The sequence below is a fragment of the Chiloscyllium plagiosum genome, unplaced genomic scaffold (genome assembly GCF_037043375.1).
Source record: "Chiloscyllium plagiosum isolate Xiang-an unplaced genomic scaffold, Cpla_swu_hap1 HiC_scaffold_28, whole genome shotgun sequence".
NCBI classification, from domain to species: domain Eukaryota; kingdom Metazoa; phylum Chordata; class Chondrichthyes; order Orectolobiformes; family Hemiscylliidae; genus Chiloscyllium; species Chiloscyllium plagiosum.
In genome coordinates, this window is record NW_028270166.1 from 17,621,728 (window position 1) to 17,648,130 (window position 26,403).

The 26,403-nt window shown below is 38.9% G+C and overlaps 1 protein-coding gene across 13 annotated transcripts; it reads right to left on the minus strand.

Annotated features, from left to right (window-relative positions):
* LOC122565364 (cold-inducible RNA-binding protein-like) lies at positions 1–26,357 on the minus strand. 13 transcript variants are annotated; one of them, XM_043721257.2, is made up of 10 exons: positions 23,179–26,357; positions 22,002–22,075; positions 10,366–10,475; positions 9,783–9,889; positions 7,307–7,448; positions 6,950–7,031; positions 6,387–6,442; positions 2,874–5,536; positions 2,336–2,424; positions 1–852 (listed from the first exon to the last, which is right to left on the minus strand). In XM_043721257.2, the coding sequence occupies exons 3-7, from the start codon at positions 10,463–10,465 to the stop codon at positions 6,388–6,390; spliced, it is 486 nt and encodes a 161-aa protein (XP_043577192.1). In that variant the 5' UTR covers positions 10,466–10,475; positions 22,002–22,075; positions 23,179–26,357; the 3' UTR covers positions 1–852; positions 2,336–2,424; positions 2,874–5,536; position 6,387. The 13 variants fall into 13 exon arrangements, with proteins under 13 accessions (XP_043577192.1, XP_043577190.1, XP_043577194.1 ...); XM_043721255.2 differs by lacking the exons at positions 22,002–22,075; positions 23,179–26,357 and adding an exon at positions 11,075–11,190 and having other exon boundaries at positions 2,874–2,950; positions 3,369–5,536; XM_043721259.2 differs by lacking the exons at positions 22,002–22,075; positions 23,179–26,357 and adding an exon at positions 11,096–11,190.
* Positions 26,358–26,403: the final 46 nt, after the last annotated feature.

A 26,403-nucleotide genomic window follows, 5' to 3' on the forward strand; every position in this document is an offset into this window, starting at 1 on the left:
TTTGTTTCAAATATTTTATTGAACACTGTAAAAGGAATAGTAGTTTGTAATTGCACAATCTTCCATTATTTCCTTTGGCTCCAGCAGTTAGTTTTGCAGTAGTTTTTTCCAACTAGGACAAAGTGAGGACTGAAGATACTGGAAAATCAGAGTCGGAAAGGGTGGCACTGGAAAAGCATAGCATGACAGGCAACATCAGAAGAGCTGGAGAGTCGAAGTTTTGGGCATAAGCCCTTCATTAGACTTACGTCTGAAATGTCAACTCTCCTGCTTCTCTGATCCTGCCTGACCTGCTGTTTTCCAGTGCCACCCTTTCAGACTTAGTATTTTTACAGTATCCTCTGCCTGCAATCACCAACCTTCAGATCAAGTACATATTTTATCATGAAGTTAGAACAAACAAGATACTGAACAATAAAAATTGGAAAAACACGTGTGCAGATTTCTACCACAAGTGTCAATGTTCTTGAGGTTAATGCAGATCAGCCAGGTCTGTGCTGCATGCTGATAGTCAATGTCTGTAAGCAATAATCTCCGTGTAAAAGGTTAGCTGCCGTTCAGGATAAGAAATAGGAGTACCAAAAGTAAGTCAACCTCTCAGGTATGCATCACCATTTAACAACATCATGACTAATTTGATCTTAAGTCTCACATTCCACATTCCTGCCAATTTCCCATAATCTTAGGCTCCCATAAAGTTCAAAGTTCCAAAATTAATCCGTCTTGGCCTTCAAAATATTCAATGATTCTGTCTCCACAGCCTTCTGGGAAAAGATTTTCAACTATTTTCACTCAACTTGATGGATGAATTGGATAAATCATTGAAGAATGACCATCACTGTGAGACTGTACCTAAAAAAGGATTAAAAGTTTTAACAAGACAAGAAATAAGAAAACTGGATTGAAAGGGAAAATGTTAGACCATAGACATTTCACATTTAAAACAAGTCAACATAATGGAACAGGATGATAATACCATTTAAGACACTAGACGCTACAACAGAGGATTATGCTTTAAAAATATGATCACAATGTACTGCAGGTTCAACACCACTGTTTTAATATGATACACTGAAGAATATTAGAAAATACTGTTAGGATCTGCACGAGTTAGGTTACCATATCTCTACAACTACAAAACTTAGACATGTACAGCACGGAAATCAACCCTTTGGTCCAATTCATCCATGCCAACCAGATATCCTAAATAAATCTAGTCCCATTTGCCAACAATAGCCCCACATCTATCTAAACCCTTGCTAATCTTGTACCCATTCAGATGCCTTTCGAATGTTATAATTGTACAAGCATCCATCACTTCCTCTGGTAGCTCATTCCATATACACACTACCATCTCCATGAAAATGTTGCCCCTCAGGTCCCTTTCAAAGCTCTCAACCTCCAAAGCCCCAGGGAAAATGGCCCCAGTCAATTTAGGATTAGATTAGATTACTTACAGTGTGGAAACAGGCCCTTCGGCCCAACAGGTCCACACCGACCCACCGAAGCGCAACCCACCCAGACCCATTCCCCTACATTTACCCCTTCACCTAACACTACGGGCAATTTAGCATGGCCAATTCACCTAACTTGCACATTTTTGGACTGTGGGAGGAAACTGAAGGACCCGAAGGAAACCCACGCAGACACGGGGAGAATGTGCAAACTCCACACAGACAGTAGCCTGAGGCGGGAATGGAACCCAGGTCTCTGGCGCTGAGAGGCAGCAGTGCTAACCACTGAGTCACCGTTCAGTCTCCAACACTCCAGGGAAAACCACCCCAACATATTCAACCTCTCCCTATAGCTAAAACCCTGGCAAAATACCTGTAAATCTTTTCAAGTTTCACAACATCTTTCCTATAGCAAGGAGACCAGAACTGCACTAAATATTCCAACAGTGGCCTAACCAATGTCCTGTATAGCCTCAACATGATCTCCCAAATCCTATTCCCAATGCTTTGACCAATAAAGGAAAGCATACCAGATACCTTCTTCATTATCCTATCTACCTCCAACTCCACATGCAAGGAATGACGAACCTACACTCCAAGGCCTTTTTGTTCAACAACACTCCCCTGGACCTTTCCATTAAGTGTACAAGTCTCCTCTATTTTGCCTTTCCGACATGCAGAACATCACCTTTATCTAAATTAAACTCCAACGACCACTCCTCAGCCCACTGGCCCATTTTATCAAGAGCTCTTTATACACTGAGGCAACCTTCACACTGTTTACTACCATTCCAATTTTGCACAGTGACTCTTCATCAGAGCTCTACTTAATGTTTTACTTTTTATACAATAGGACTTTTTCATTCAGCTCAGAATCTTACCTCAATAATAAAATCAAACATTTATACATCCAGTTGTTTGATAATATCCACAAAGTTGATCTTTCATATATATTATTATCTTGGATCACCTATGGACATAACAAACTTTAACTGTAATGTATATTTTTCATTTGACAAGGAGGTACTACAAAGATCAACATAAAATGTGAATTCAATGGCTGCCTTGACAGAGGGAGACTCTGGAAGTGCTCTTCTAATATATTTAATACTAGTATAAAGTACACACCAGTCTCTGATGCATTTAAAGTGTGCCTCTAACCATCTTGAGCCTCATGGTAATTTTCCTTAAATCACCAATTTTATTTACTTGGCTCAACATGGCAAGACAATTTGCTCTTTACGGAGAAGAAACCTAAAAGTGCTAAGTTGACCAAGGGACAACGGCACTAGTTTAAGCCTTACTTCAATGGAAGTAAAAGTAGACAGACAATTTAGGAGTCAAAACATTTAATCAACCTGTCTCAAACTTAACATACAATTACATATGCAACTTAGTGAAAATGTGAATCAAACTTACCCCCACATGCTTTCCTCTGCCTTCAGTGTCAAGGGGCAATCAACATCATTATTCACTTGAAATCACGCAGATTCATTCTGCAATATGAAGAGAGACTATTAGTTATGTTTGGACATTTAGAACAACTCAACAAAATGAAACTTTCAGGCTTAACAATTTAATGTAATTTTTAACAATTTTCAGAAAAAAGTCACAAGGCAAATCCTAGTTAAAGGAACAAATTGTGCCACTAATGTTATAACGTCCAATTTCTTTTAAAGGGATTTTTTTTGAGTACTCACTGTTATATGTCAATGGAATAGAATACCGCAAGCAACTGAATGAATAGATCAAGGAATAAAGCTTTATAGTAAGGTTTGGCGTGGTGTTCAATTTTATGAATTGGATTCTGCTAAAGAACTAACCCAATAAAATAAATGAAATTTCACAAGCACATTATTTCAGTCTTTTGAATGAACAGTCAACAGAAACTGCCTATGAGAGTAAAAGAGTTACCTCAAATCTAGGACTATATCCACATATGCACTTAGCCATGTGCTGTTTTCATCTCAGGTTTCATTGAAGAAGGCACAGCACTTCGTTCTCCATGGCCATTTCTTTCCAAATGTTAGCAAAGATCCTTAGAAGTTGTGAAGCGTTATAAAAATCTTTAAATGGACTTGAATACCTTTCTGAACAGACATTTTCACCTAATTTAGCTGTGTCCAATTTTATAGCAACAGAGACAGTTTGTGAAATGTTGATAACTTTTATCCTGATGCTTCTGATAACTGAACTCTTAAAAAAAGAAACTTTCATACATCAGCCAGCCGCTAGTAGTAGTATTATCATGTCAGCCATAAAGTAGCAAGTTTTGGAATGGAACTTTTCCATTTGGTAATCAATTACTCAATGCAAGTAGGTCACAATAAAGCTACCAGTTTTTGAGAAACATGAAAAGGGAAAAAAGATTAAAAAACCCAAAATTCTTCAACACTAAGACAGCCTTTTGATAGCTGGCACCAGAAGTAGCTCTTTTCAAACTAATATGGCAATATCCCCCATTCAGAATTTACCCTTTTGCATAAAGTAATGAAGAAAATTAGCACTACAAACTTAAGCTATTTATAAGACCATAAGACAAGGGAGCAGAAGTAGACCATTCAATTGGAGTCTGCTCTGCCAACGAGATCATGGCTAATCTGATTATCCTCAACTGCACTTTTCCTCATAACCCTGCTTTGAAAACAATGATCTAAAATGAAAGGCAAGTACAACAGATTCAGCATCCAACCTAAGGAATAATTTCAAATAACCAATATACCTGGCAATTACCTCAGGCATGCCAGTTACATGGGAAAACTGGTACTGTAGTAATAATTAGAATGCCTACAACTGTTGAAAAGGGACCATTCTGATTTCAATTTAGGTCAACACACCTTTTGACGGTGTGTTATATACTATACAATATAAACATTATAATATAGAGTATCTGAAAAAGCCTTTGCCACAGGTTGCTCAATCCTAAACTGGCAATCATCTCATCAATTAACTTTCAAACTAAGAAGGGCATCAACTGTGGTTTTACATTTATAATTGAATAGCAATTAAAGACTTCGTTGCTTGCTCAAATTAGCTCCTAATATCACCAATTTTTAAAATTGACTTTCCAACTACTTTTAACATTACAGGATTGCAAAATTAATCTATACCTATACCCTTTCTACTACATCCCATCCCATAAGAATCCAACTACAGAAAGATCAGGGTTATGAGTCACGTATTTTGTTTAATGAGGCTTCGTGAAGCCTGTTTCAGTACAAAAGGTCAACTCTAAACCACTTGAACATACAACACAAAGAAAGCCATTTTCAAATATTTCTCATCCAATACATGTCAACTTATAAAGGTACATTGCTCAGGACTTCATTTGTAAATTTTGAAGAATTTGGAACATGATTAACTGATTATTTACAGTGTACAGAACTCTTGAAACTACTGAAAGATGCACAAAAGTCCAATTACAAGTTAAAAATGAAGCCTTTTATCTTCAGCAGTATCAAGACGATTTGTGAGACAGAGGACATCTTCCGTTCCAATGTTGCTTTCCTACCCTGCTACACTAAAGGAACGTTTCAGATGACATTTGTTTTTTAAAATGCAACAAGAATAAGTGGCTATAAAAGCCTTTATTTTGAAATAAAGACCACAGCTTGTTCAGCTTCTATAAAACATCAGTTTGCTTAGCATAAAAATAGATTGAGAACACACTATAAGCCCCTTTTACATGTTTGTTTTACTAGAATTCCAGTCAACCCCGCAACTTCATTTCCAAAATAACTAGACTTTACAGGAAGTATTTGAGCAAAGACAAAAACAAGATGGTTCTAAAGTAAAATGAAAACCTCAAAATATTACTAAGAAAAATATTGAGGGCTCTGCCATCTGCCTGAGAATGCTTATTATTTCATTGTTTAATTCCAATATTACCAAGCCAACACTTAGTGTGCATCCTCATGTCAGAAGCTGTCAGGCTGTGATTAACAAGGCCAAACTGAATTACTACAAGTCAGTGAGAATACAAGCACACAATACGAATCCACGAAGCTCCGAAAATCTTTATAAATACAGCCATAGGAAGGACGATCTTGAGTCAGGAAGATTTATTTATTCGTTGTGTGTAGCTGAGAACAAGAAGCAGGTACAATGTAAAAAGACTGCAATAGTAATCATAGCTTCCTCTTCCTATTGCTAGATCAGTGTTATGGACTGAATTGGATCATCTTTTAGAGCTATCAGGCACAGTAGAACATTACCCGAAGATTATGACGTTTGAAGTTTATGGCATTTGTACTTCCAAAGTAAATTCAATCTCACAATTAATACATTATGGGAAGATAACAGGGGACTGGATCTGAGATTTTTGAACTACATAAAAGTATGGTAAAGATACTCAATGCTTTAGAGATTTAGAATACATGCTGCTTTCTTGGTTTTAGTTCAAGACTGTAGTGCCTATGATTAGATGGGAGGACAAATCTGTTAAGTTACCTGAACAGATGGCAATAAGAATGGCATGCAGATTAGGAGCTAAAAAGTTTAAAAGGCCAGGGTCAAAATGGAAAAGAATGCACTAAACTATGGCAGTATGAACCAGTTTGACAAATATTGTGCTACTGCAGTTAATTTATACAACCTAGTAGCAGGGATTGAGTACTATGGTATAGCACAGACCAAGAACCTGTTCTTTCAACCTGCAAGGCCAGAACCTACCATTAGTAAAACTTTCCACCCCAGGAGATGCACTGTTGAGTGGTACAACATGAAGAATCAATATTACATTGTACTGAGCTTTCAGTATAGAGATTATGGTTCTATAATTCAAATTGTGTGGACAATGCTGAAATGCACTACTGCACTGCACAGTGCAAATAGACTGCTTACCAAAATAACTACATCATACCAGAAGATATGAAGTGTAACCCCAACCCAATAAATTTTCACTTAAAAATTTTCATTTTTAGTGGCACCTACCTTAACTGTCATAACTATCCCTGTAGGAACCACCGCCGCCATAGCTCCCTTGACTCCTAGGGACAAACAAAAATCCCTGTAGTGTTTTCCAGATCATTTATTGCCATAGTTATTGAGTTGTACAGTACAGCATCTTAAACCTATGCCCTCCAGTTTTTGACTCGCCCACCCCAAGAAAAAGACCTTGGCTGTTTACCCTATCCATGCCCCTCATGATTGTGTAAACCTCCAAGGTCACCTCCAACGCTCCAGGGAAAACAGCCCCAGCCTATTGAGCCTTTTCCTGTAGCTCAAACCTTCTGGCAACATCTTTGTAAATATTTTCTGCACCCTTTCAAGTTTAACAAAATATTTCTGACGGTGGGGAGATCAGAACTGAAGACAGTATTCAGAGCAAATAGTTATTTATAAAAATATTCAGCCAATCATGGGGTCTTGTGGCTGTGGTAATGTCCCAACCTCTGGACGGGAACGCCTGAGTCCAAGTCCCATCTGTTCCAGAGGTACATAGTAACAGGATGAGTTGAAAATATCTAAAACAAATAACAAAGAAACATCTTCACCTATCTCTGTTATAGTAGTCTCTTGACCCAGAATAACCACTTCTTGAATCATATCGTGCCATGTACCCTCTATCTCCTCCACCTGCATAAGGATCCAAATAATGATGAATTTAATTAAACATTCATTTCAAACCACATTAAACATAACCAAATGGTCACTATGAGCTGAAAATAAGTTATTCTAAAACTGCTATACATTGACCAGAAATACAGTAACTTCTTTATTATAAAAATTCAATAATGTAACAGATGAAGGGAGCAGCAAAATGTCTACACAGCAGTCTTTTCAAGATTAGCTGAATGTAGTCACTGAAGTGGTGAAATTCTTTTAAAAGTATAATTGTTAATGTTTCATACCTCTAGAAAACCCACGGGCTCTACGCCCAGATCCTCCACGGAAAAATCCACGACTACTTGCACTTCCACCCCTGTAGCCTCTGGACCGTTCTCCAGAGGATTTTCCAGCTTGATCTACCCTAATCTGACGCCCATCAACAGACTGCAAAGAAAAGTGACAACTTAATTATTAAATGTCAAATGGCACCACTTATGGAAGTTCCTGCATTTTTCACAATGTTCAGGATACCCTGAAGTGCTGTGAGAGCACAAAGCAGTCAACAGCAAAAGTGAGCCACTGGATCTCTTTAAGACCTTGGGATCAGTGCTGGGACCCTTGCTGCTTGTTATGATTGGATTAGATTAAGATTCCATACAGTGTGGAAACAGGCCCTTCGGCCCAACAAGTCCACACCAACCCTCTGAAGAGTAAACCACCCAGTCCCATTTCCCTCTCACTAATGCACCTAACACAATGGGCCAATTCATCTGACCTGCACATCTTTGGACTGTGGGAGGAAACCGGAGCACCCGGAGGAAACCCACGCAGACACAGGGAGAATGTGCAAACTCCACATAGACAGTCACCCCGAGGCTACAATCGAACCTGGGACCCTGGTGCTGTGAGGCAGCAGTGCTAACCACTGAGCCACCGTGCCGCCCGTACGTTACCAACTTGGGATAGGAGTTTGAAGGTATGATTGCAGGTAGCGAGGACAGTGTCAGGCTATGGTCCGATACTGATCGTCTGGTAAATTGGACAGAACAATGGCAAATGGAATTTAATCTTGTTAAGTATGAGGGCATGCATGTTGGGAGGTCTATTAAGGAAGGACATGCATGTTGGGAGGTCTATTAAGGAAGGACATGCATGTTGGGAGGTCTATTAAGGAAGGTAATGAATGAAAGGTCCCTAGGAATACGGAGGTAAAAAGGGACCTTGATGTTTATGGCATCTGTACTTCTGAAGTAAATGCAATCTCATAACTAATACGTAAAAGTATGGTAAACATACTCTCAATGCTTAAGGAATTTAGAATACATGCTGCTTTCTTGGTTTTGGTTCAAAACTGTATACCTATGATCCTTGAAGATGTCAGCATGGGTAGACAAGGTGGTGAAGACATACTTGCCTTCACCAGCCAAGCTGTAGAATGTATGAACAAGAGGTCTTGTTACACCCTTGTTCCATTTGCGGCCTAACCAGTGTTTTATAGCGTACGCAGTTCTGGTCACTCCACTATTGGAAGGATGTGAATGAACTGGACAGGATGCAGAGGAGATTGACCAGGATATTGCTTGAGATGAAAATCTTAGTTATGAGGAAAAACTGAATGCGCTGGGTTTGTTTTCCCTGGAGCAGAAAAAGTTGAAATATATCTAATCAAGTAAACCAAATTATGAAAGGCACAAACAGTGTAGATTATGAGAACCTTTTCCACATGCCAGATGAATCGAAGACTAGAGAGCATAAGTTTATGGCAAGGAAAATGTGGTTTAGAGGGCATAGTTCACGCACAGAGTGGTAGAAATATAGAATGTGCTGCCTGAGGGGGTGGTGGAAATAGGTACTCTCGCTACATTTAAGAATCTAATTGGACCCAGTGCAGACAAATGGGATTTAGTATAGTTTGATCTTTGTTGGTTAGCATAGCAGTGGTGGACCAAAGGGCTTATTTCTATACTGTACGAGTATGACCTTCTTTACATCAAGTTATGACTGAGTGTTTTTTCTTGTTTAAAAAGTGCAATCATTACCACATGACAGGGAATTACAACAGATGGCTTGTAATTATTGAAAAACATTAACACTATTATAATAGAAATCCAAAGGCACTTGAATTGCAATAAGACAAAAATTGACAACAGATGGAGCAAGTTCAGAGGAGGAAGATAGGGGAATGATCAGGACAGCATTGGAAAACTAGAACAAAATATTTTAGATGCTGGCAATCTGGAAAATCAGAGTCTATAAGTAAAAACATCAGGTAACAGATTCTGGAGATGATTTTACCAAGTGGGTCAAGGAATGGGTAGAGTTGGTGGGGCATTAGAGGTGGAAGTATTTTATAATAGATACAGGATTCAAAGCTGAGCATCAAACAGGACACAAACTTGTAATGCCTGGTTAAACTAGAGACAGTTTCTAGGAAGTGTGACCAAATGGCCAGGGAACAGAAATTTTCCTTAGTAATGCCAATGGGTAATAAATGTTTAACTAAGGAATCCTTACTCTCCTATTTAAGTTCAAAAAGCACCATCTTATCCACCTATGGGGTCAGACAGGGTATTCTTTAACATCTGATCCTAGACACAGCACCTTTGATATTGCTCTCTGCATATTATACTGAAGAGTCACCCTGGATTATGTGCTCAGGTCTCTGGAATAGTGGGACAGAGAATAGCATGAATCCATTTCCTATGCTAAAATAGCAGATATACCACTTATGACACCTTAATTGTAAAGTTTGCAGAAACAATGGGTATTTAAATGTACCTTTCCATTCATAGCTAACATAGCATCCTTTGCATCATCAGGATTTTCAAAGGTGACGAAACCAAACCCTCTTGACCTCTGTGTCTCGCGGTCCTTAATTACAATAACTAAAGCAGTTGGAGAAAAACAGTTCAAGTTACGAAACGCCACCTTATGACTGAAACAGCTTAAAAACATTTACAGACTATCACAGAATTACATCAAATTATAGAAACAAGCCATTTGGCTCAAACTACTTATGTCAGTACTTACAGCAATATAAAAGGTTTTTCTCAGTACACATACTGCACCCTCCCACAATAACTCATTTACTGCTGCCCTTCTTCAATTACCTGCCTCAGCACCAGTCAACAGAGAAATGATCAGCCTGTTTAAAACTTTAAAATTAAGGCATCAATGCCGTGGGGGATGCATGCACTTTAAAAAATTTCACTGTTTCATTCTATACTGAAGATGAAGAATGTAAAGAAAAAAAAAATCCACTTCTAACAAGCTTCCAAAGACGTCCATTCGAAACCAGATCCCACTTAAGTGCTGTCAACACAGTGCAATTATATTTAGCTGCCCCACACCAGATACTAACCTTCGGAGATCTGCCCATATTTGGAGAAGACGGATTCCAGGGACTGTTCGTTCGTGTCAAAGTTAAGACCACCCACAAAAAGCTTTCCTTCGTCAGACATCTTGCTTTACCTATGTGGGGAGTAAGTGAAGAGTAAAATTAGGTCTTCTTTTGTATGGTGGTGGTGTAAAAGGAGTCGATTGGATGGAGAGTTTGTAGGGGGGGGATGGGAAATAGCCTCAGTTTTCTGCTTTAGTAAATGGTTTGCGGCACATGGAACACTTTCCTCCCCCGACCCACCCAGCAGATCTAAAGCCAGCTCGGTTTCTCCCCATCTCGCAGGCAGAGAGAGAGAGTGCCGCAGTGCGGCACGATCCGGGTCCCAGGCAGTGGCCATCTCCGGCCGGCCTGGCTTTGTGGGGCCGCCATTTTACACACTCCACCAACCTTCATCAGTTATAACCAACAGAAACACCTCCAAACCGCTTCACCAATTCTGACCACCCCCAACTTCACACCCCGCCACACTAATCCCTGCACTACTCGCCGCACGTTTCTCATCCAAGCGTATTTTAGCTTCAAAGACGACGGTGGTTTGCGCGCCCCACTTCCATTCGGGATTGAAGCTGATGGCGCACATTTACACGGAATTCCCGGTCGTTAGCGATTCCCCCGCCCTGCGGCAATAACGGACCGCCATCCCACCCTGTCAGCCGGGTTTGACCCTAACCGTTAGCGCGATTCACTCAACGTCGAAAGTGAGCGAGCACAAAGCCCCGCAGCGGCCTTCAACTGACTTCAACAGAGTTACACACAAAGCGGCTCAGAGCTCCGGGTCGAAATGAGAGCACGGCGCGAGGGCTGCTATTTATTACTGCCCACCCACCCCCACCCCCTGCAATACCCCGGATTCAGTTGCTCTGCGCATCCGCTCACCCCTTTCTCTCTATTTCCTTTTACTGAATGAAACCTCTTCATAGCTACTGCCAACATCCTTCCAGGTTACAAACGAGGGAGACGACAAGCAAAGCGCCAATTTAACAACTTTATTTACAGCTAACAATTCAGTTGCAACAAAGGAGGTCTCCTTTCTCTTCTCGACAACTAGAAAATAACACGAAAGATGTTAACAGCCCAAAGCATTTTGCGGGGTGGGAGGTTTAACAAACAGCCACTCACTCTCAGCTCTTCAAACTCGCTCCGCTATTCAAAGTTACCAACGTCTTTAACAATTTTCGTATGCTTAAAAACGTGTAAGACGACAGGAATCAATTCTTAAACCTATACATTTCCATTTCGACCTCCACATTACCAAGGAGCTGAGAACTAAAAAAATTTCACTACCTGCAAAAGAAAAATCAACGTACCACTGGAGGCTCAGGTTCAGACTCCTATTTCTAGATACTATCATTCCTTGTTTTCAAAAAAGTACCTCTTATTGTTCTGAGCTCCAGCAGTATAGTTCCAATCTATTTAACCCTTAGAACATTCCAGCACAGTACAGATCCTTCGGCCGTCGATGGTTCTACAGGTCGGTGCAACGATCTGAAGCCCATCTATTCTACACTACTCCATTTTCATCCATATGTCTATCCAATGACGATTTAAATGCCTTTGAAGTTGGTGAGTCTACTACTGTTGCAGGCAGTGCGTTCCACACCCCTACAGCTGAGTAAAGAAATTATCTTTGACATCTGTCCTACATCTATCTCAGGTCAATTAAAAGCTATGTCCTCTTGTGCTAGCCATCACCATCTGAGGAAAAAGGCTCTCACTGTCTATCCTATCTAATCCTGGATTATGTTGTATGTCTCAAGTAAGACACCTCACAACCTTCTCTCGAATGAAGTCTTTAAGTCCCTCAACTGTTCCATCCAAGATCTCACCTCTACACCAGGTAACATCCTCATACATCTCCTCTGAACCCTTTCCAAAACTTCCACATCCTTCTTAAAATGAGCTGACCAAAACTGTATGCAATACTCCAAGTGCGGCCGCATCAGAGTTTTGTACAGCTACTGCATGACCTCATGTTTCCAAAACTCAATCCTTTTGCCAATAAAAGCTAACACACCGTATGCCTTCTTAACAACCCTATCAACCTGGGTGGCAACTTTTAGGGATCTACGTATATGGACACCAACATCTCTCTGCTCGACACTAACAAGAATCTTACCATCAGCCCAGTCAGTACTCTAGTCCTGTTGCACCTTCCAACATGAATCACCTCACACTTTTCAACATTAAACTTCATTTGCCACCTCTCAGCCCAGCTCTGCAGCTTATCTCTAACCTGCAACATCCTTCGGCACTATCCACAACTCCACCGACCTGTCATCTGCAAATTTACTAACCCTTCCTTCTATTCCCTCATCTAAGTCATTTATAAAAATGACAAACACCACTAAATATTCATTTAGCACTTCCCTTTTTCCTCAGACTCCACACACAACTTCCCATTACTATCCTTGATTGGCCTTAACTCTTTCTCTAGTCATTCCTTTATTCCTGATATATCAATAGAAAGCTTTGGGGTTTTTCTTGATTCTACCTGCCAATGACTTCTCATGTACCCTCCTGGGTTTTCTTAGCTCTCTCTTTAGGTCTTCCCTGGCTAACATGTAACTCTCAAGCGCCCTAAGCCGCCTTCTTCCTCTTGACAAGAGATTCAACTGCCTTAGTAAACCAAACTGTCCTCACAGTCTAACAGAATACCCAGTAAAACTAGTGAGACTTCTGCTTCAAATTAACTTGTACATTTCAAAATGGATATCCATTAATTTTCCAGTATTACTGTTAGTTAGCTTGTTTTCAACCTGTGGGGTGAAGACCTTTGACCCCAGGAATTATTCTGGTGAACCTCTTATGACCTCTGTTTTCCCAGAGACAAGGATAAAAATTGTACACAACAGCCCAGGTGCACTCCAAGCAAAGTATCCTTGCTTCTAGCTGCAATCCTTTAAATTAAAAGGTCAAATTCCTTTGAACTTAAAGTTGTCTTTCTATTTAACAAATTCTCTAGCTGCTTTGGATATACAAATTACTTAATTTCTTCAGTGTTCCAGATACTAAATCTTTGCAGACTCACTCCAAAATTCTTTTTAAGTGTGATTCCAAGCTGAAATTACTTCCACCTAAATTTTGCCATCCAACAAAAACCACCATTAACTCCCTTATACATACAATTGATACTTTGAGAATAGAATGCACATAATCCCTACAGTGTTCAAGCGGGCTGTTTAGCCCATCAAGTTACCACTGAACCTCAGAAGAGCATCCCACCCAGATCCACATGCACATCTTCGGATTGTGCGAGGAAATCAGAGAACCTGGGGGAAACTAGACACTTTGGGAATGTACAAACTCCACACAGTTGCCAGAGGGTGGAATCAAACCTAGGTCCTTGGCACTTTGAGATTAACCAGAGTCACTGTGCTGCCCAAAAGCTGGGGCTCAAACACTGATCCTACAGTACCTCATGAGACACAACCTGTCAACTTAAAAAAATGATCAATTTATTCCTAGTCTGTTTCCTGTTTGTTAACCAGTTCATCATCCACACCAGCAAATTCCCCCCAATGCCAAGTGCTCTACTTTTGCTTAGTAACCTCACGTGGGACCTTAATCAAAAGCTTTCTGAAAATGTAAAAAAGATCAATTTCTGCTGCCCCCCTCAGGGTTGGAGGGTTTAAGCTGTAGGTATAGGCTGATTAGGCTGGGGCTGGTTTACCTGGAATGACAGGCAGTGACCAGTGGGGTACCACAGGGATCAGTGCTGGGACCGCAGCTTTTTACAATATATGTTAATGATATAGAAGATGGTATTAGTAATAACATTAGCAAATTTGCTGATGATACTAAGCTGGGTGAAACGTGAGGAGGATGTTAGGAGATTACATTGTGGAGACTGGACGCCTCCTAGCAGAGCGCTTTAGGGAACATCTACAAGACACTCGCACCAATCAACCAAACCGCCCCGTGACCCAACATTTCAACCCCCCCTCCCACTCTGCCGAGGACATGGAGGCCCTGGGCCTCCTTCACCGCCGCTCCCTCACCACCAGATGCCTGGAGGAAGAACGCCTCATCTTCCGCCTCGGAACATTTCAACCCCAGGGCATCAATGTGGACTTCAACAGCTTCCTTATTTCCCCTTCCCCCACCTCATCCTAGTTTCAAACTTCCAGCTCCACACTGTCCCCTTGACTTGTCCGACCTGCCTAGCTCCTTTTCCACCTATCCACTCCACCCTCTCCTCCCTGACCTATCACCTTCATCTCCTCCCCCACTCACCTATTGTACTCTATGCTACTTTCTCCCCACCCCCCTCTAGCTTATCTCTCCACGCTTTAGGCTCTCTGCCTTTATTCCTGATGAAGGGCTTTTGCCCGAAACGTCGATTTTGCTGCTCGTCGGATGCTGCCTGAATTGCTGTGCTCTTCCAGCACCACTGAGTAGACAAGGTCTTTTTCCCTGGGTTGGGGGGAGTCTAGAACTAGAGGTTATAAGTTTAAGGTGAGGGGGAATAATTTAAAGGGGACCTAAGGGGCAACTTTTTCATGCAAAGGGTAGTGCGTGTATGGAATGAGCTGCACGAGGAAGTGGTGGAGGCTGGTACAATTACACTTAAAAAGCATCTGAATGGGAAGGGTTTAGAGGGATATGGGACAAATGCTGGCAAGTGTGCCTAGATTAGATTGGGATGTCTGGTCAGTGTGGACAGGTCTGCCAAATCATGGTCAGCATTCTCAAGACACTAAGTGAACCACCATGCTCAAACACCAACACTGGGATTGGTACGTGTTTCATCTGATAATCAAACATGGGCTGAAGTTACAAACTTTAGTGAACAAGACTTTCATAGTTTGAGTGAAAATTGGTTGACACTTGTTATCCAACATACACACGAAGCCCAGTCAACATGATATGCACCCTTTCCTTCACGGCTTCTATGCTTGATCCAGCAAGATGTGAGGGAGCAATATTTTACCAAAGTTTCTGGCGTTTGCCTTCAACTTACATCTCCATTTAGCTACATCTTGTCCAATTTGTAAGATGTTAGCATCTCCTCCCTAAACCTTAACACCTGGCTTCAATTTTAGGGTTATTTAAATCCTGCCTCCTTGACTAAGCCTCTGATTACCAAATCAAGACAGCAATTCTTCACTATAGCATGCAAACCATGTCAAATAGCCCTAGGAGTAAGACCAATAAATTTGAAAAATGTAGCACTCACAGCTTTAATACAGCAAATATTACAAGATGTGAAAAAAGGAAAACAAACAAAATTTCCAAAATTGAGGATAGTGACTAATCTTCTCCATTTTAAAGCTTTTGTCAATGACCCAGACTTTGCTCTGCAAAGCAATGGATTTTGCCAACAGCCTAGAAGAAATCTGGTTTTAAAGTAGCAATTTCTGTGCCACAGACTTCAATTTTCCCAAAAGAAATTTTACATCAGGCACCACCTGCAAGGTAAGCAGTCAGCCATTTTGCATGATTTTTACAAATACAGGACACCTTTCGTATTGTGTCAAGTCAAATTGTTTCAATTGACAATTTTGGAAATTTAAGTGTTTTAAGCGCATACACAATGTGATTCTTTGTCTTCTTATAGAAAGCCAAGTTTGGTAACAGCATCACAGTATGCAGATTATTGGTTATTATAGAGCAGATGGGGACAAAACAGTTGAGGGAATAAATAGCAAACTCTTGTTTTATAATCCTACTATAGCTCCATATTTCAACTAGCCTTTTAATGCAATCAGGGAAATATTAAAATAATAAGACAAGATGTAATAAGCAATATCCTTCATGCTGCAATTCTGTGTAATAATATTAGAAAGGGAGTGTGTTCAGTTACCCTTCCAAACTAGTTCATGACAAACAGCAATTTTCACAGGATATCTCTCAAATCCGTATACAGTACAGAAATAAGTAGCAGGTTGATACATTTGGGTCAGACTCACTTCTTGCAAAATTACTTTTAACAGTTTAAAGAGATACATTTATTTTCAATTTAGGCAAGTAGAAAGTACGAAATTGACACTGAATCACATCATAATCAAACCAAATAGCGAAACTGTCATTTTTACAAAAAGCTTTTGACTGTTGACTAAATCACATGGATACATAAAGAGAAGGAGATTCTCAACACAGCTGTTCAATTCCATGTTTAGCTCCAATGCTAGGCTCAGCTGAAAACAATTTCTGAATAAGCTGGAAATGAAAATTCATTGTAAAAATTATGGCAGGCATATTTCTTCCCCCTGTCTCACTAGCAAACCAGAAATTATTCAACATTCCTAACAATCCTTGAACAGAGTGGCAAACAAGGTACTTTCAGAAGGCAGTTAAGAAAGCATCATGGATCTGCAGTTACACATAAGCCAGAGCAGGTGAAGATGACAGATTTTCTTCCATAAAAGATTTCCTGAACTAGTTGGACTTTTGCAACAATTGTAGTTGCGGTAACCATTACTGAGACTAGTTTTAACTCTAGATTTATTGATCAAATTTAGACTTCAATTAGGTGTAGGGGGATATAAATACATTTTCCCTAAAAATTAGGTTAGATCGCTGGATGTCGAGTCTAGTTACCATGTTACTTCCACCATAACAGGGGATTTACTTTTGTCACGTCATGGCAGAAACCAGAATCTGCAAGTATTCAGTGCATCCTTCTTATTACCAATTCAGTTGTCCCATCAGACCAATCCTAATGTGCTTGGCCCTTGTACACACAGCCTCTCAAACTGCAGATATTTTGACATTTAAAATTTTATATAAAACTGCAGTACTAAGTAAAGAGTTACTATAAGTCAGTCTAAAACTTTCACGTGAAAATCTAGCTTTCGTCAATCCTGACCTCAAAATGATTACTGTGTGATGAAGATGTGGATGTATGTACCTTTAAGAAAGCTGGTAGAGCTACCTGACAGCACCAAGTGTTCTCAATAAGGTAACAATGTAACATTTGGTCGAAAGTTAAATTAGCTAGTTGTCTGGAAATGACAAAACAGATTTGAATTAGGCCAGTTTAAATTATACCCTGAAAAATACCAAACTTCAATCCAGTTTGAATTTAGTATATTGACAATCTTAAAAGCCAATGACAATCCAATGCTTTGGGGTACAAAACTGGGGAAAACTGAACAGTTGAGAGGAGAACTGCTAAGCCACTAGCATGTAAAAAGACTGCCTGAAATATAGCTGTGAAGCAGACTCCCCAAGAAGAAAAGACAGCAGAAATTCAGACAAAACTGAAAGCTGCCTGGTTTTAAGATAAGTGTTGTTTTGTAAATCTTAATTGGGAGTTTTATTGGACTAGTATTACAGAAGGGAAAGTAAAAGATACGTTAGAGGAAGAAATTATAAATAGTTGTTAGTTAATTATGCTGTTATACGTTAAGAAATAGAGTTGTTAATTTTTCCTTTAACTAGTTCTTAGCCTATCGAATTTTCACAGATTACTGCACAGAATAAATCTTGTGTGTTGCTGGGCTAAATTAATCAGGAGGGTTTACCCAGTGTCGTAACACTATGCTTTGATCCTACAAATATCTTACCCCTTGAAGCCTGCAGGATTCCTTTCTATCAACCAGTAAGAGTAATACAGTATGGAAGCAGACCCTTTGAACCAACTGGTCCACGCTAACCAAGTTCCTAAACTACACTAGTCCCACTTGCCTGCGCTTGGCCCATATCCTTCCAAACAGTTCCTACTGATAACCTTATCAAAATGTCTTCTGAATACTAATTGTACCTGCATCTACTTTCTCTGGCAATTCATTTCACACATGAAACAGTGTAAAACGTTGCCCCTCATATTCTTTATAAATCTTTCTCCTCTCACCTTAAAAATATGCCCATAATTTTAAACTCTCCAAGCCTAGGGAAACGATCTATGCCGCTCATGATTTTATAAACCTTTAGTCAGATCTGTCTCCTTAATATGGCAACCTTGTGATTGGAAGACCATAAGACATAGGAGCAGAAGTTAGCCCATTCAGCCCACCGAGTCTGTTCCGCCATTAAATCATGGCTTAAATTTCTCATCCTCATTCTCCAGCCTTCCCCCCCGTAACCCTTGATCCCCATGACAATCCAGAATCTATTTCAGTCTTAAATACACACAATGACCTGGCCTCCACAGCCTTCTATGGCAGTGAATTTCATAGATTCACACCACTCTGCTTGAAGTAGTTGCTGCTTATCTCCATTCTAGTAGGTCTTCCCATTACACTAAAGCTGTGGCCTCGGGTCCTAGTCTCTCCTACCAATGGAAACATCTTCCCAACATCCACTCTGCCCAGGCCATTCAGTATTATGTATGTTTCAATTAGATCCCCCCACTCATCCTTCTAAACTCCATCGAGTATAGACCCAGAATCCTCAAAATTAAGCTTTAATTTGCTGGGACCATTCTTGTGAACCTTCTCTGAACACGCTCCAGGGTCAGTACATCCTTCCTGAGATATGGGGCCCAAAACTGCAAATGTGGGCTGATCATAACCTTACAGAGCCTCGGAAGTACATTCCTGCTATTATATTCAAGTCCCCTCAAAATAAATGCCATCATTGCATTTGCCTTCCAACCAATTACCAAACCTGCAAGTTTACCTTGAGAGAATCGTGGACCAGAACTCCCAAGTCTCTTTGCACTTCAGACAGCTGAATTTTCTCATTTATAAATTAGTCTATACCTTTGGTCTTCATACCAAAGTGCATGACCTCACACCTTCCCACATTGTATTCATATATCACTCTTTTGCCCACTCTCCAAACTTGTCCAAATCCTTCTGTAGCCTCTCCAATGCTAACCATCCCTCTATCTATCTTTGTATAATCCGCAAATTAGCCAGAATGCCCCCAGTTCCTTCATCTAGATCATTACTGTATAAAATGAAAAGTTGTGGTCCCAACACCAAGCCTTGCGGAAAACCACTTAGGTTGCCATCCTAAGGACCCTTTTACCCCCACTCTCTGCCAAGATAGGCAACCTTCTATCCACTTTAGCATCTTGCCTCTAACACCATCTTACTCAGTAGCCTCTTGTGCTGCACCTTGTCAAAGGTGCTCTTCAAGTCAGGTAGATAGCATCCATTGGCTGTCCTTGGTCTAACCTACTCGTTACTTCCTCGAACAATTCTAGCAGATTTGTTAGGCATGACCTCCCCTTGATGAAACCATGCCGACTTTACCATATTTTACCAATTCCAAGCATTTAGAAATCTCATCCTTCACAATGGATTCCAGGATCTTACCCACAACCAAGGTTAGGCTTATCGGTCTGTAATTTTCCAACCATTGCCTTAGTCTCTTTTTAAACAGGTGTGTCATGTTCATGATTTTCCAGTCCTTTGGGACTCTCCCTGATTCTTGTGATTCTGAAATATCACCACTAATGCTTCCATTATCTCTTCAGCTATCTCTCTTAGAACTATGGGGTGTAGACCATCGGATCCTGGTGATTTATCCACTTTCAGGCCAGTTTTTCTAGCAAAGAAAGCAAAGGATGGAAAACTTGATGAAGTCAAAGAAGGTCAAGTGGTCAGTCAGTGCAGGAGTTGTTATAATAGGAGGCATTTGTTCCCAAGAAAGGTTGAAACATTTTAGTGCCTCCTACACCAAGTTGTGAACCATTAAGTAATTTTATGGAAAGGTCCATAAATTATGATCTTAATTATTCCAGACAGGAAAAGAAATCACTTCACCAAAATAAATGCAGATGGAGACTGGCCAGTCCTACTCCATACTTGTCACCCAAACTGAAACTTTACACAGACCAGAACTGGAACCATATTGCCGGCACTGAAACAGAGAAGTTGACAGATCAGAGGGTGCCAGATTAGCGAAATACAACCTGTACTTGCAAACAGAGTTGCAGCATGACAGTATTATTTCAGAAGCAAAGAATAGAAAAGGCGAACCAACATACATATAACATCTGCACTGAGAACAGAAGTGGCCATTTTTGCCTCTTAAAGACTGCTCATTTAATAAAATCTGACTAACTTCAAATCCCCATCTACCCCTGATAGCCTTTCACTCCCTTGCTTACCAAAAATTCTCGACCTTTGCTTTAAATATTCAAGAGACTCTGCTTCACTGCCTTTGGATGAAGAATTCTCAATGTTTAAAAATTTCCATTTAAGACCAGTGACTGCTAGCCCAGATTATCCCACAAGAGGAAACATCCTTTCCATATCCAACCTGTCAGGGTGTCTCTGTGTCATTTCAACTAAATCGCCTCACTCCCAGTGGATATCAGTTTAGCCTAGCCTAACCTTGCCTCACAATGCAATCCAAACACTCCATGTGTTCATCACATAAACCTTCTCAGAACAATTTTTGCATTTACATATTTCCTTAAAAAGGATAACAGTACTGTATACATTACTCGTGATCTCACCAGTGTCACGTATAACTGAAGCATAACCGTCCCGATTTTGTATTAAATTCGCTTCACTATAAACAGAACATCCCATTCACTTTCCTAACTTCATGTTGCACCTATTTTAAAAATCATTTCACAAAAATAAATGTATAATTTCTTAAACACGAACGTCAAAGTACACTTTTTAATATTTCTGTTGGAAAGCTAGCAGAGTTTGGATCATTTCTTAAACAAAAAGACTTGCAATTCAGGGATAACAAAAGCAGACGAGCATTATCAAGTAAATGTCATGTCAAACTAACTAAACAGCTGAAAAATTACTTTCTCTTCTTTATAAGCATTATCCTATTTATATACAAGTAAGGAATACCACTTTCAGAAAATCAAACAGAAAAGCATTACATAACTAACAATACTATTTCAAATACAGAACAGACATGGTATTTAGTTGCAACCAACTTCTTTCAAGTGTTTTTATTATACATACACACACACAAAGTCAAAGTTTTCTCAATTAGAACATTGGCAGGTGCCAGCTTTGGTCAGTTTAAAAAAGATATGCAATAATATTAGCTATCATAAACATTGTAAGTAGTAATTCTCACCGAGTACGACATTTACCTGGAACCAAAGTACTTTAGAAATAATTATGCTAACAGTGCAATCGTGTGTAACAAAATAAATCTGATGTTAATTCAGATAATTTGGCTTTTAGATGTCCGGAAATATTATAATCATCCAGATGCTACTATTCTAGTTAAGATTTTTTTTTGCAGAAACTTAGTGGACATTTCATTACAACAATTGCGTCTGATCACTTAACTGTCAATGAAAACACTAACTAAATTCAACTAAATTTAAAACATTTAATTGACAGTTCTGAATACATTTCCATTTTATTTTTGCAGTAAAAAAAGTCTTCATATACAATATTCCAGGGATGTCAAGTCAGAATTGGTTTAATAGTATTCAACCAATTGGCAGATCTTTGCCCAGGGATTGGTGCAGAGAATGAAGGAAAATTCACCTTAATTTTTAAAAAGTACGCATACACTTAGTTAGAGATCAGCAAATTGTACATAGATTTGCACTAACTTTTCTTAGATCGGGATGAGGACTTGGTGAACTCGATACTAACTACCATTCTGAAAAAAGAAATTGTATCTCCACAGATTTGATGTCTAATGAAATAGGAGGGAAAAAGAAATCACATACTAGATATAAAAAATTTAGTTCAAGCAAAGTCATGTCAAGTTACCTGTATCTATGATAAAAGTACTTTGTCTTTTTCTTGCTGTCTTTTTCCCAATAGTAGGATCAACCTGAAATTAGCTAACACAGCAAAAACAAAGGTTTTCAATCAAAAGTACTTAAGAGCCAGATCCAAGAAATTGTTAACATATTTTCAAAAAATTGATACGAGGTAGTAATTAAATTAATCCAGGCTTTCAAATATTGAAGAACTAAACATGAGTGGATCTCGATTTTACGTAAACTCAAATTACACTTTACTATTAAGTGGAATGCTGTACAAATCTTATAGCTTGACGAAACCAATCAAGGATCAACTCATGACATAGTATACTAGAACAGTACAAACAATGAGTTAACAGAAGTGGGAAGATTCGGAAAAGAATGAACACCCATGTTTTACCAATTAGAACATGAACATGTGTACTCAGAAGCATTCAAAATCTTGAATTGGGTGAAAGGAACATATCTATTCATTACTTGAAAGGAAGGTTGAGATATAAACAAAACATCACATTTCCAAAATGAAGAAGTTTCTCTTCTTCTTCCCCATCCGATTAGTTTACACCAGTGACAAAATTGCTGATAATTGCAGTCAGGATAGATTAAAACCACACAAACATATGGAAATACAAGTTATCTTATCAAATACACCAAAGATCAGCACCAAAATGATGGACTCCCAAATATGATTTGACACTATCTACACAGTCAACATATTCCATGGAAAAGGAAAAACTGACAGGTGATAAAGTGTTGACATTTAAAACTAGGATGCTAGTTTCACAATTAGAACAGCAAACAGATTTTTCAAAAATGCTCTTTCTCCAATTTTCTGTTCTATTCTGAACGTAGGAGCAGAAGGCCATTCAGCCTGCTCCACTATTCAATAAGTGAATGGTTGATATTTGTTCGAACTCTGTATGCCTGCCTTGAGCCCATCTCCCTTAATATCCTTGCGAATTAGCATCGACCGCCATTTGAAGAGTTCCTAGCCTTCACTACTGTGCGCGTGTGCACAAAAGTGCTTTTTAACATCTCCTGAACGGCCTGGCCCTAATTCTTAGACTATGCCTCATTCCCTAGTTCTACGGCCTTCAAATGCAGTTGTGCACAAAAATTTAATTCAGATTTAATGTCAAGCTTACACTGGCTAGATGTTTAAAATTATTGCAAATACTTACAGTACATTGCATTTTGAGAGAATTCACCTCCATTCAAAATTTAAATAACAATCTTCTTAATTCTGTTTCTTCATTCTGTAACAGAAGAAGTCACCAAGTTATTCCTTTCTTACATGTCATTTTAATATTAATCCATTTATTAATTCTTTACCTAAGCATAACATTCTACTTCAGCAAAAAAAAGTTTGAATAAGTCAGCAGAAAGCTACTCCAACATTTTCTATAGTCCTTGCTTTCCAAACGTCGCTTAGCAAATCCAAAAAAATTCAAGCACTATTTGCAAATTGAGAAATTTGGGCATATTTACAAGTATAATTCATTATGAAAGGTTAAACACTAAATGTGTATTTTCCAATTTGAGAGTTGAATTAAAATCAACACAATCTGCTATATTTCCAAATTGTATGGGGACTCTGCAGGTATTTCAAATCCCAAGAGATCCTCCATTCCATCTTCCAGGTGAAATTAGCAAACCATAATTGTTAAGTGCAGAAAAAGATTCAATGACAAATATGCTACTAAATTAAATACCAAGAAAAAAAACTGGAGTTGTTGCTTGCGGTATGCTGGATCCCAGACGGAAATCTGAGGACCTTGCAATCCTCCAGTTTAGAAATGCATGCTGTACAGTATTAGGAATAACCTGTTATGAAGAACTGGGATATTGATAAAATTGCTGAAAGCACAATTTCTCTTCCTTTCATTTATTGGTTGACCTTAATATACTTATTGCAGGAGTTTGGTAAGTTAAGGTCTAGGATATTAAGTGGACATGGTCACTTCAATAGCCTTTCATTGATCTTTTCATCCAATGGCAACAAGGCAACTTGACTTGCGTGCATTTTACAAAATGAGGATTGCAGTTTGCTTGAACTGATTAAAAATCAATCTGCATATTAAAGGAGACCAAGGAGGAAATTCACTCAAATTTATTCCAAGTACATTGCCAGAACATTTAAAATAGATCAGCTTAACGAAATGGGAAAGTGGACATTGTACGAGAGCAAAATGAGTTACCTCAAGGCTATGATTATGTCCACTGACGCATTAGCCATAACCAGCTGAAGTTTCCTTGCAGGAGGAACACGTCATTCTTCAATGTCACTACCTTCAGCAAAGCTAGCAAAAATCTTGATATTGTAAAGTATATGAAATCTTTGACAGGCAGATAGTATGGGCTGTTACCTTAATTCTGTAATTGTTGCACAAGTTTTGAATATTAAAGGACAAAACAACTAAGTAGGGTATACTTTCAGATACGATAGTCTGAGAAAAGGTTTTATTTAAAAGCCTGTTGTAATATTTAGGTAGCAAGAAAGAGGGGAACAGAAGAACTTGCATTCCACATAAATTCTTTAAGAAAACGACTGCCTTTCGGGTTGTAACTTAATCACTGACTCAATTCCCCCCATAACCCAATTCTAAGATGCAAGAATTTCATTTAGTCTCCTCTTTGGAATTTACTTGGGATAGCTAAGTAAATCAGACATGTTTCAATCCAAGTAAACTAGCTTTCCCTACTGAAAGAAACATGGCAATTTCAACACAAAATTCCATTTTCACATAATTAGGCATTTACAAAATAAATACTAATTGTTTGCTGCATCTGTATATTCAGTAATTTACAAAGGAAACAAACTGCCCTGAACTTCAATAGCTGTGTCTCACCACAAATACTTTGTATTTCTTTTCCTACCAAAAGTGGATAACCTCTCATTGCCAACATTGTATTCCACCTGCCAAACTTTATCCAGTAAGCCTTCAAAGCAGCTTTCCACCCTACTTATTAATCTTACTCCCATCTACTTGTGGGTCATCTGCAAACTAGGATATATTACTTTTAATCCTCATGTCTAAATAATTGTGAATGGTTGGGACACCAACCAGATTCTTGCACATCCATCTAATCACAGCTTGCCAAGCTGAAAATTGCCTTTGCTTTTGTTTTTTTGAATCCATGCCAGTATATTCCCCCAAATCTTTTGTGCTCCAATTTGGCTTACAAATGCAGCATAGTCACAAGCCTTTTGAAAATCTAAGTATGCTACATTCTTCCATTCTGCAAATTACTCGCTTAAAACAAGACTTCCCTTTTGATAAATCTAATGGCATTGCCTAATCCTATTATTTTTAATTGTACTGTTATTGCATCATTTATTAGAGATTCTAGTATTTTTTATACAGCTGATAATAGCCTAATTGGACCATTCCAGACTGCAGAAATTTGAGAAATAATCAATGTTGTTGCTACTTACAACAGCTACCTCTTTCAACATTGGGATGTAGATTATAAGTTGCAGGAATTTATCGACTTCAAGTCCTTTTCTCTAATATGTTTTTAAAAACAACTAATTCATGTCACAGTTCCTCTTTTATATTTGCCATAGATTCTCAATTATTTCTAGAAGGCTTCCAATATTCTCCTCCATGAAGACAAACTTGAAGCATGGGTTCAGTGTCTCTGCAATTCACTTCTTCCCCATTATAAATAGACTTTTTTTATACCTATAGAAGATTTTTGTCTAGCATATTCTCTCACTATTCACCCTCAATCTTTTGCTTGGTTTTCCATTGTAGAATCCTAAAAGACTCCCAACTGTCAGAGGTACCAGAATTGTTAGCTGCTTTATAAGCCTTTACCACGCATTTTCAGAAAATAGTCTAAAGATAAATCAACACTCATCACGCAAAAGGAAACTGGCTTGTTGGGTCAACGAAAGGAAATACTGAAAGAGAGGGTTGGAAGAAAGGGAGAAATCCCCGAACATGAACAGGATCAATGGCAATCCATCTTTCCAAGACTATGAATCAAGAGTCCACCATACTTCTCCCACCCTTTTAATTAGTTCAATGTTTAAAAATATAGAATATTAAAAAAAACTTAGCAACTTCAAATGTAGAACACTTCACAGAACAGGTATGGTGTCAGTCATTTCATTGCATCTTTAAACACATAAGGTTGATGCATTACAGAGGTCCAATCATTTGGATTTCTTTTTAAAATATTGATTCCAGAAGCATTTTTATTGATAGGTAAAAAGTTGTCCAGGAAACACAGCCATTGTTTGCATGGCAACTTTCATTACATGCAGCTTCCAAATGTTTGTGCTAAACTATGCAGTTTGTGGGAGTTACTTAGTTCAAAATCGAAAATCGGAATTTTCACCGCACGTATTCAGTATTAAGACAAGATACAATAATCACAATGCCATGTTTAAAATGGAG

What these genes read in the sequence shown, in the direction of transcription:
- LOC122565364 (XM_043721257.2), bottom strand. Translation starts at nt 10,465, where the DNA reads ATGTCTGACGAAGGAAAGCTTTTTGTGGGTGGTCTTAACTTTGACACG. An exon ending in AGCCCGTGGGTTTTCTAGAG is followed by an intron (nt 7,032 to 7,306) that starts GTATGAAACATT and finishes ATCCTTATGCAG; the next exon opens with GTGGAGGAGATAGAGGGTAC. An exon ending in GACTACTATAACAGAGATAG is followed by an intron (nt 6,443 to 6,949) that starts GTGAAGATGTTT and finishes GTTTGTCCCTAG; the next exon opens with GAGTCAAGGGAGCTATGGCG.